The following is an 11,464-nucleotide window of genomic DNA, read 5'->3' as shown; positions in this document are numbered from 1 at the left end:
AATCCCGCCTTCTACAAGTGAGCGCCAATCAGAATGACCAACAGATCCGGTTGGATTTGGGAAATGAGGAAGTAAGAACTTCCGATCTTTTGTAGTAACAGCACACGCCTTAGTTTACATTGCAAAGCACTGTAATAGCGTTTGTCTTCATCTACAAAAAAAATATATGTATGTATTTTATATAAAAGTATTGAGTATTTTCTTAAACGGTGTGTCTGTGTATATTTTAATATTGACTATAAGATTAGAGTTAAACAGTGTTGTCTTCATAACAGTAACTATAAATACAACAAATTTAAAATGTACCTGTACATTTGCGCCAAAATAATTGTATAATCTGACACATTAGGATTGAATTCAATCCAACACAAATGCATAAGTGACAAATGAAGTAAACATACAAATGAATAGAAAGAGATGTACACAACTCTAGTTCTGTTTGTTTGTAGTAGTCACTTTTGCTAGAGTGCCAGTGTTGAGCAGCTGTCTGAATGTCCATCATATTCTTGCAGCTCTAATTTCCCATCTCGGACTCTCCAATCCCAGCTGGGATTGCCGTCAGGAGCAGGGACACACTGCAGCCACATGCCCGACTCACACACTTCTGTGTCCGGAGACACCAGCCGCCCATCCAGGGTGGCCAAACTGAAGGTCCTCAAAGATATCTGTGACACAATTTTATCAATTAATAAAGATAGAATCAAATTACTTATAATAACGTGATAAATATTACATAAGACAACTTGTAAAGGAATAACTTCACACAAAAATCTCACCTGTTCACTGATTCCCACAGCAATGTGTCCGATTTTCACCTGTGGCCTTTCTCTGATCTTTAAACTCTCTCCACTTACATCTTCCACCCATATATCCACGCCAAGACCTGCACACGGCACAAATCAATACATGACATACATAAGCACTTAAAATTGCACTACACTGATGAAACCTACCTTCAAAGTAGCAAGAAGGCGTCTGATCAGTTGACACCGACCAATCCACATTGAAACTTTGATCATCTGCGGTGCTGCAGGAGGAGAAGACCCCTGAGCTTAAATCATCAGAGTCCTTTAAAACAAGAACATTAGGTTCATTTGATGTTCTGGCACAATAAACCTTAATAAAAATTATTATTATGACTGCATGTTCACCTCCTCACTAAGATCTTGCTCAGAGTCACAGCGGCTGGTGCAGGTGAGAGGTTGCAGTCCGTGAGAATCAGGTAAGCACATGCCTTTTTGTTCTGTTCAAACCAAGAACGATAATTATAAATATATGATAATTGACAAAAATATATGACAAACTGGAAACAATCAATCAAATCCAGCTCACACACAACCAGCACTCACCGCTCTTCCTCAGCATGACCGACTCTTCCTCAGACTCAGAGTAGCTGACTTCTTCACTATGCAGTTGAGCTTCTTTCGGGCAATAAAGTGTCTGGAGCTGTAGAAACGGTTCCCACTCTTGTGCCCAATCGCTTCCCAGCTCTCGAAGACTCTCCAAATCACTCTCCACCTCTTCATCATCATCCACAAAGCTTCGGATCTCTCCATTCCAGCTCTGTGACTCTTCTAAAAGACTTCTATCATATTCGCCACATCCTCCAAACACAACTCTCTTTTCCATGAAATGATCAGCTTCAGCATCCGTCAGATGTTTGTTGATCTGTCTCTCTTCATCAGATTCAAGTTCTCTGTCATTGTCTGAATAGTTTCGTTGCTCATTATGTTCCTCACCCCAGTATCTGTCCATCCAGCTGCACGTCTTGTCTCTTGTTAGTTTGTTCACATCTGCATCCTCATCCCACTCGCTTTCCTCTGAGTCAGAATCATCCTCGTTTGGTGCCGTCTGTCTCCATGTGCTCACCCAGTGGATTGTGGGTGCTGAGAGGTCTTCTGGGAAGCTAGGAGGCTTTGTTGTCATGGTAGATTCTGGAGTTTTTGGGATGGATGGGACAGAAGACTCATGCAAGCTCCCATTTAGACAGTCTTCGAATGGAGGTGCTGAACGTTGTTCGGCTGATGCTTCAGGCCCAGAGAGCCCACATACTAAATGTGCATAAAATAAAGTGCTTAATTTACTACCAAACTCAAAAGATTGCTGTTCTTTTGAACTTTCTATTTATCAAAGAATCCTGAAAAACATGTATCACAGTTTCCACAAAAATATGAACCGTTTTCAACATTGATAATAATCAGAAATGTTTCTTAAGCAGCAAATCAGCATATTAGAATGATTTCTGAAGGATCATGTGACACTGAAGACTCCAGTAATGATGCTGAAAATTCAGCTTTGATCACAGGAATAAATTATATTTTAAAAGATAGTACAATAGAAAACAGTTTTCTTTAATTGAAATAATATTTCACAATATTTCTGTTTTTACTGTATTTTTGATCAAATAAATGCAGCCTTGGTAAGCAGAAGAGACATATTTCATAAACAAAAAAAATCTTACCAACCCCAAAAATGTAAACAGTATTATACACATTTCAACACCATAAAACATTTCGAACCTGTTCTGAGTGCTTTAACAGTTTTTTGCAGCAGTTCGGATGCTGAGTGTCTCTCTCCCGGCTCCTTAACCAGTCCCCCTTTGATGACATCACAGGTCAGGGGGTCACAGTCAGGTGGAATCTCCCATAAAGGAGGGGGCTCACTAACAATCTGATAATCATAACACATTTCAACATAGTTACACAGACTGCATAGAGTCAAGGCATCAAAAGTCTTAAAAACACACAGACATTATGCATGTATATATTCCACAAGTCAACAGTTTAGACAGAATGTTTGCGAATTTTAGTTTTGACTGAATTTATGTTTATCATGATCTTAAACGTATTTTGATCTTAATCGTATATGCTTAAATGTCTGGAATTAGGTTTAATCAGAACTGTTTTGTTGTGAAGTTTTGAAATTTGGTTAAAACTAGGTCACCGGTTGAGGGATGCACTGATAATAAAATATTCATGTTATGGATACAATCAATAGTCAATAAATAATTGATAATTAATAAATAACAGATATTATCATTTTTTAAAAATATTTACTACATTTTTTAAATTATATATTTTTAAAAATATATATTTCTGGCCAAAATATATTTCAAATACATGTTAAATATAAGTTGTAAATATTCCAACTTTTTCAAATTTAAATTTGTTTTCATGCCAAAATATATTTTTGTAAAAAATATTTTTTTTAAATATATATTAGTTTTAAATATAATTTAAAAAAAATCTGAAAATATATTTTTTGCTGTACTAAATGAAATGTATAAATTAACAAGTAAATAAATAAATAAAAGATTAATTTCTTTAAAATCTAAAACTTTCAAATCTTATGCTGTAATTAAATTAAATGTGTGTAATTAAACTTTGTGGAGAAATATACATTTTATTAAATATGTATTTATTACATATATTATACATATTTATATTTGTTAAAATGTTAATAAATGATGTGTATGTAAATAATAAGTGTATATATATATATATATATATATATATATATCTATCTCACTCTTTCTCTCTCTCTCTCTCTCTCTATATATATATATATATATATATTATATATATATATTTTAGTGCTGTCAAACGATTAATTGCAATAAAGGTTTGCGTTTACTAATATATGTGTGTGTACTGTGCATATTTATTATATATAAATACACAAAATATATTTATATATAAAAAATGTATATTTATATATATATATATATATATATATATATATATACACACGTATATACACACGTATATATATATATATATATATATATATATGTGTGTATATACATGTATGTGTTATGTATTTATACATAATAAATATACACAGTACACACACATATTATGTAAACACAAACCTTTATCGCAATGAATCGTTTGACAGCACTAATATATATGTCCTTATATATTAAATTTCCATTTGTGCTATTTTTTTAATTTTGATGATTTTACTATTACTCTAAAATGTAGAAAATGATTATAATTAAGAATGAGGAGGTGTGTTCATTTGACTGGTTGTGTCTAATAAGGTGACTTGCTTACTAGGCAACACACACACAGACTGCATGCTCACTTCACCTTCAGATAGAGGGGATGAGGATAGTATCGTGTCCAGGGCTGGTGTCCATTGAGCATGTGCAGTAACATACAGCAGCTGCTCCAGACGTCAGCTTTAGCAGAGCGAGGGTCGCCCCTCGCCACCTCTGGAGGCATATGAGACTCAGTGCCACGGAGAATGTTCCCTGCACACACCACACACACTGCATCTATTATTCTTTATAAGTAGGCATGGATGCATGCTGGAGAGTGTGTGTGTGTCTGTGTAGTCACCTCTGAAGGTTTTGATGCTGTATCCGCCCTGATTGAGTGTCTCAGAGAGCCCAAAATCACACAGAAAACACTGTCTGCCATCCTCAGACAGCAACACGTTGTCAACTACATACATGAAATCAACACATGAATGATGTAAGGGAATTCTTGTACTGAAAATCCATAGCAATGAGCATGCCACAAACCTTTCACATCAAGGTGTACGACACGTCTGCTGTGCAGGTGTTTGAGAGCCTGCAGCACCTGAGAATGATAATACAGAGCCAGTTCTTCAGACAGACGACCCCTCGCTCTCAGCAACTGAGCTAAAGAACCTAAAGAGAGAGAGAACTGATTGGCTCAAATATGACTTGACTTGATTTTTAGAGGCTTCCACTGGTAAAAGTGATCACCTCTTTTCAGGTCCATGAAGAGAATCACATTGGGTCCTTCTCTCACGGCTCCATACAGCTGGAGGACACAAGGAGACTCCATCCTGCTCCATGTTTCTACTTCCTCCCACCTAAAACTACAAAGGGGAATCTTCACAAGAGAGCAATGCATTGGATCAGTTAGGAAATAATCACAGAGAGTCACAGGAAATGGTTTTCATGCAATTTTGTCTAAAAATAGTGCAAGAATATTCAGAGCTATTTAGCCTTACACTCTTAAAAATAAAGCTTCCAAAAGGGATTTTCACAGAAATGGCATTTGAACAACCATTTTTGGTTCCCCAAAGAACCTTTCAGTGAACAGTTCTAAAAAGAACCATTTTTTCTTAGTTTGAAGAACATTGTAAAATTCTAAAGAACCATTTTCCACTATAAAGAACCTTTTGTGGAATGGAAAGGTTCCATGGATCATGTTCAAGGTTCTTCATGGAACCATCAATGCCAATAAAGAACCTTTAAGAGTGTGTAAGTAATTTTAATAGATGAGCCAGAAATGGATATTCACCCTCTTGGCGGCACATGTAAATCCTGTTTGTTTGTCCCGAATACTGAAGACGTCTCCATAGGATCCGTTTTGAATGTGGCGGAGAAGTGAATATTCACGACCCTCTCGATATTCTGAGTTTTTCACCTGGAGGAACTAAGAAATAATGTGCACCATGAAAACTGCTGTAAATAACTGTATAGAAAAAAAGAAAAATAATGAAATTTATAGATAAAAAAGTTTTTCTGCCTGGCTCAGATTTAACAAAATGATCAGAACTGTTCTGTTTTGAAATTGTTAAAAATCATGTGGGAGGAACTGTTAATAAAATATTCACATTATGGCCAATATCAAAATTCTTTGGTGTTTTTCTTTGACATATAACACTCACTTAAAAGTTAATCTTTAATTTATACATTTACTTTAGGTTTTCAATTAGACAACCCATACAGCAAAAAAATATATTTTCAGATAATTTGTATTATATTTAATAATATATATTTAATATTTTTCCCCTAGCCAAAATATATTTAACATATATGCTAAATATATGTTGTATGTACAAAATGTACTACAATGGGCAAGAAAATACATTTCCAATCCTAAAATACATTTTGAGTAATGCAAAATGTTTTTTGTAAATATATTTTGGACAATATTAGTATTTAGACTGACAATAAATAAAAAATTGCCCCAAAATATGAGGACATATAACTAAAACATATTTATGTAAATATATATATATATATATATTTGAAATATGTTTTGTGTAGTTTAAAATATATTTGAAAAAATATCTGAAAATGTATTTTTGCTGTATTGATTGTCTAAATTAAAAATAAAACAACAATTAAAGATTAACTTTAAGTAAATGTTATATGGCAAAGGTTATCTAAAAGAGAATGAATGATTAAATATTCAAAATCAGGCAATACCTTATAATTTTGCCCACTTTATATACATATAAAGTATAAATATTCACATTTGTATCTTGTCTATTGTCAAGCTACATTACTGTCTTTAGTCACACACCTGCTTAGGGTGGAAGAGAAACCCCTCGTTCACATTCATGTCTTTCTCCTTCGTTACTTCTTTAACCATTTTACCGAAAAATTCAGAGAAATGCCAACGGTCCGTTTGAGTCACAACGCCCCACAGTTCACCTGTTTCCAGTTTGGAGCAAAACCCTGAAATGGAAGACTCCGAATCGCTTTCTGAGTCGCTGCAGATGTCTTCAAATGTACGTAGAGCATCAAAGCAACCTGGCAAAAACACTTCAGGGAATTTTATGCCGCCAACACCCTCCAAACCACAGCTGTCTGAATCTGAGCTGCTTGTTTGTCTGTCCGTGTTACAGTCTGTGGTGTAGCATGAAGTCTCAGAGCTGTAGTTCAATCTAGATGAAGCTGAACCCCACTCCGCCTCGATGAGACTGTCACGGTGGTCGGCTCTCCGATCCCAGTCTGTGTAAATACAAGTCGAATTGAAGTCAAAGTCATCTATGAATGACCCAAAGCGATCAGCATTCAACCTGGAAGTATAGCAGGAATATCCAGAACCTGCTGTAGCTTCTATACTGCAACCAGGCAGGTTACTCGAGACGTACAAATCTTCAGATTCTTCATCAAAGCTGTTCCAGACATATACAGGGTCTTGTTCATTACACATATCAGTTTTGACAAGGGTATTGTGAGTATCACAGTCAACTGGAGTAGTGTGACAAGAAGAGTCGCATCCCTTGATGCTCTCAGCGTAAATATACTCAAACTCAGAGTCCAAGTTTGGTTCCACACTGCCAGATATCGAGCTGCGAGACTCAAAGGTAGAAGGAAAGTCAACCTCCAGCCTGTGAAGACATAAACGGGAAATGCCAACATCCTGAGGACAATCCCACACATGGGAGATCTGCTGAGGTTGGGATAGACGCTCTGGTGTTGAGGAGCATCGTGAGAAGCTGTTGCTCTTCTGGTCTGAATCGACCGGAGCATTTCCTTTCTTTCTTGCTCTGTATTTTCTATACGTTTCCCTTCTTTTCTTCATGTCTTCAATCTCTGTTCTGCGTTTCCTGTGACGTTTCCTGAAGCAGCAGGACGCAGCTTTCTTCTCTCTCTCACTTGATGCATCTGACCTTTGAATTACCACAGAAAACCTCCCAGTTAAATCAATAAATGGAACCATAAACCTGTAATTTAATTGGAAGTAAATGGAAAGAATCACATTGTGCAAACCTGTTGCTGATGCACGACTGGATATTGTTGTCTTCTGTACTTGTAAAGACAGACGTTTGATATTCCTCACCTGTAAATACACGTAAACATCACTTAAAACGTATATTACACAAACATAAATTCTAACTACAGCAACTTCCCATTTAAATTAACCTCAAAAAGTGCACCTTCTCTCACAAAAAATAGTGTTGTTATTGTTAAAGGGCACATATCATGAAAATATGACTTTACTGACAATCGTCATTCTGGCTGCGTGAGATTCTCCAGCTTTGATGTTGTTGATCAACCTGTTAAAGCTCCGCCCTCTACTGGAAAGCAGACCGGGAGCAGCAGCTCATTTGCATTTAAAGGGACACACACAAAAACGGCGTGTTTTTGCTCACACCCAAATAGGGGCAAATTTGACAAGCTATAATAAATGGGGTATTTTGAGCTGAAACTTCACAGACACATTCTGGGGACACCAGAGACTTATATAACATCTTGTAGAAGGGGCATTATAGGTTCCCTTTAACTAAAACTAAATCACTGAAATTAAGCTAAAATAATACATAATAAAATATTAGATTTGAACAAAAATTCAAAATTTTGTTTTGGCAACTTAAGCCGCGTTTCCACCAAAATTACCCGGAACAATTTGTCCCAGGAACTTTTTTTCTCCCCCAGATCTGCTAGCTGCGTTTCCATAGCGGTCTACCGTGAAGGACTGCGCGCGACTTTCCAGTTCCCGCTGGATTTCGTCCTCTGCATACAAGCTTAATAAAGCCTGAACCTCATCGTCAGTCCATCGGTCGTATTTTTTAAACTCCATTGTTGATTCGAATAGCAAACAACTCTTCCTGCACACACCGCAACAGACTTTAAAATTATGGTTGAAATAAAATGCTGTGTGTGGAGTCAACCAATCAGCATGTTCAGCGCCTAAAATCTATATATAGTTCCCAACGAAAGTATTGTTTAGTGTAAAACATGCTGAAGATTAGCAAAACAGGCTGTCGATTAATTAAATGATTAGCTATTTCACCACAAAAGCTGTTTAATCAGCATAGTGAAGCCTCTCATCCATTGACATCCATTCAAAAAATAGCCGCTGGTCTCCTTCCCTGCGTACCGCCAGAGGCGGAGCGTTAGCATTAGCCGTTACGCTTTTTTGGCTAAAGGTTGCAGGCTTGCCTTCCAGTGACTTTGGTACTACCTCACGAGCAGGTACATTCTGAAGGGGGATTTTTTTTACCCGGAACTTCATTTAGACCCTGGTTCCTGCGGTCGAAACACACCGAGTACCACCCCAAAGTTCCTAGTTCCTGGGGAAAGTTCCTGCGGTAGAAACGTGGCTTAACTGAAATAAAATAAGTTTTAGTACTAAAATTATTACAACTGAAATGGATATAAAAATAAATTAAAGCAAAACATTTATTTTTGTACATTGTTGTCTTGTAAATGTACCCTCAGTCTGAGACTGAGACAAGACAGAGTACAAATGTGGTCGAGACCGAGACAAGACCTTCAACAAATAGTCTCGAATACTACAACACTACTAGACAGTTCTTGGAAGAAAGTTCATTTCTAAGAATATAAGATCCCCTTCTGTCTAAAAAGTGGTTGACATCCTTTCTTGAACCCATTAACCTTTAAAGGGATAGTTCACCCAAAAATGAAAATTCCATCATCATTTACTCACCCTCATGTCATTCCAAATCTGTAAGACTTTTGTTCATCTTCAGAACACAAATGAAGATATTTTTAATAAAATATGAGTGATTTCTGTATCAACGTTGACAGTCTATGCAACTACCACTTTGACGCTTCAAAAAGTTCATAAAGAGATCGTAAAACTAATCCATATGAATTCAGCGGTTTATTCCAAATTTTCTGAAGAGACTCAATCACTTTATACGCTAAACATATTTAATTTAGGCTTTTATTCACATATAAACGTTCATTAACTCTGAGTTGGTAAACAGAAGCTCAAACATGCTTGATTGACATGCGCAAGAACCAACGAGGTTCATTCTTGCGTTACACAGCAGGTTTGAGCTTCCGCAGGAATCATTGAGGTTTGTTTTCGCGCTTCAAGCAAGTACGGTTGAGCTGTTTATGTTCGCTGATCAAAGTTTATATGTGAATAAAAGCCTAAATTAAATCTGTTCATCATATAAAGCGATCGAGTCTCTTCAGAAAATTTGGACTAAACTGCTCAGTTCATATGGATTAGTTTTATGATCTCTTTATAAACTTTTCGAAGAGTCAAAGTGTTAGTACGTAGCTGTCAATGGAGGAACAGAAAGCTCTCAGATTTCATTAAAAAGATCTTCATTTGTGCTCCGAAGTTGAACGAAAGTCTTACTGGTTTGGAACGACATGAGGGTGAGTAAATAATGACAGAATTTTCATTGTGGGTGAACTAACCCTTTAAAGTGACTGTCCTCTCTCACCCCTCGGCATGATGTTTGATATTCTAGTGTCTTCTACACCCACTGGCTGAAGTTCAGGCGCCTCTCCACACTCTGTGCCTGACGTCGAGGTCCCTTCATCCAGATAAACCAGTGTAGACACCTCTGTAAGCCTGCTGGAGCGAGACATGGTCGGTATGGCCATTTCTCTGTCGTCTCAACTAAAAAAATAAGCAAAAATGGAGGTCAGTAAGATAACAGGGGCATCACTTTCTTCACACTTCCTGATACAAACACACTCTCAGATAGTGCGTTCACTGGAGAGCAGTTGCTGGGGTGTATTAATAGAAGTGACATTTTGGCACGTTTGAAGCTGCGTGTCTCTCGCTTCCCTTCAGCTGTCCCAGTCTCTCCCTTTCACACTTTCTCATACCGGATCATTTATCAGTCCCAACATTCTTGCAATTTTTGTCAGTCTCTTTACCATCTCCATTGAAATTTGATTTCCACTTAGTGTTTGCTGTATAGTCAAACTTTCATACAGTGATTTAATTCATTCGATACCTCAACATAATCACACATGCTCAGAATGCCTTCATTACATAAAGCATTCACACCTATCAGCTCCATTATCAACACACAACAGGATAGTTATGCAAGAATTCAGGTTATAAGTTATTTTCAGACTTATTCAGCCCGAACGCATTAAATTGATCAAAATTGACAGTAAAAAGATTAGTAAATATGTTCTTTTGAACTTTTTAATTCATCAAAGAATCCTGAAAAAAATGTGTTTCCACAAAAATATTAAGCAGCTCAACTGTTTTCAACATTGATAATAATCAGAAATGTTTCTTAAGCAGAAAATCAGCATATTAGAATGATTTCTGAAGGATCATGTGACACTGAAACCTGAAGTAGTGATGCTGAAAATACAGCTTTTCATCACAGGAATAAATTACACTTTAAAATATATTGCAATAGAAAACAGTCATTTTGAATTGTAATATTATTTCACAATTTTGCTGTTTTTATTGTATTTTTAACCCAATAAATAAAGCCTCGGTGAGACATTAAAACATAAATCTTACAAACTCCAAACGTTTGAATGGTCCCGCAAATGCATTTCAATTTAGCTGATATCTATTTTTACACACCTACTCGCTTTAACTCAGCTTACACCGGTATACTAAGTTGTTCCGGTCAGGTGTTGTGTAAGTTCTCTAGCTTTAACCCACAAAATGTCAACATACCAGAAGAATCAGCCTGGACAGGGTTCTGGAAATCTGCAAACTTTCTCTTGTTTTCTTCCTTCGTCAAACACTCTTGGCTATGAATATTTTTTCACTCTTGTATGGCTTCTGTCGATGGTAACGTGTTTTAGCCGGTCTGAGTGAGACCTCAAACACACGTAGAACGCAAGCTGTGAAACATGAGACCATCAAGCAACAGCTATTTGGAATATCTGTGTCAGCCTCTCTGATTGGTTAAAGACATTTACATGCCTATTCCAATACTGGTAAAATTTCAATCACTTTGGCGAGATGGATCTGCCAACACGCACCATGGAAACCAGACAGAGTTT

The 11,464-nt window shown here is 36.6% G+C and overlaps 1 protein-coding gene across 2 annotated transcripts; it reads right to left on the bottom strand.

The window, feature by feature from the left end:
* Nucleotides 1-2: 2 nt before the first annotated feature.
* On the bottom strand, nucleotides 3-11,317 carry LOC127505789 (uncharacterized). 2 transcript variants are annotated; one of them, XM_051881610.1, is made up of 16 exons: nucleotides 11,133-11,317; nucleotides 9,922-10,100; nucleotides 7,487-7,556; nucleotides 6,291-7,386; nucleotides 5,280-5,414; nucleotides 4,736-4,865; nucleotides 4,529-4,657; nucleotides 4,344-4,448; nucleotides 4,092-4,255; nucleotides 2,520-2,670; nucleotides 1,350-2,051; nucleotides 1,152-1,243; nucleotides 954-1,068; nucleotides 777-883; nucleotides 429-665; nucleotides 3-151 (listed from the first exon to the last, which is right to left on the bottom strand). In XM_051881610.1, the coding sequence occupies exons 2-15, from the start codon at nucleotides 10,082-10,084 to the stop codon at nucleotides 462-464; spliced, it is 3,363 nt and encodes a 1,120-aa protein (XP_051737570.1). In that variant the 5' UTR covers nucleotides 10,085-10,100; nucleotides 11,133-11,317; the 3' UTR covers nucleotides 3-151; nucleotides 429-461. The 2 variants fall into 2 exon arrangements, with proteins under 2 accessions (XP_051737570.1, XP_051737569.1); XM_051881609.1 differs by lacking the exon at nucleotides 3-151 and having other exon boundaries at nucleotides 169-665.
* Nucleotides 11,318-11,464: the final 147 nt, after the last annotated feature.

Source organism: Ctenopharyngodon idella, chromosome 23, assembly GCF_019924925.1.
Source record: "Ctenopharyngodon idella isolate HZGC_01 chromosome 23, HZGC01, whole genome shotgun sequence".
Lineage (NCBI taxonomy): Eukaryota > Metazoa > Chordata > Actinopteri > Cypriniformes > Xenocyprididae > Ctenopharyngodon > Ctenopharyngodon idella.
The sequence above is the reverse complement of the archived record's forward strand: the minus strand, read 5'-3'. Positions and strand labels throughout refer to the sequence as shown.

Excerpts from the sequence above, each read along its gene's own strand:
- LOC127505789 (XM_051881610.1), bottom strand. The coding sequence starts at position 10,084 with ATGGCCATACCGACCATGTCTCGCTCCAGCAGGCTTACAGAGGTGTCT. Across the intron at positions 884-953 it reads GCCTTCTTGCTACTTTGAAG|GTCTTGGCGTGGATATATGG; the intron begins GTAGGTTTCATC and ends TGCCGTGTGCAG. Across the intron at positions 666-776 it reads CTGTGGGAATCAGTGAACAG|ATATCTTTGAGGACCTTCAG; the intron begins GTGAGATTTTTG and ends ATTGTGTCACAG.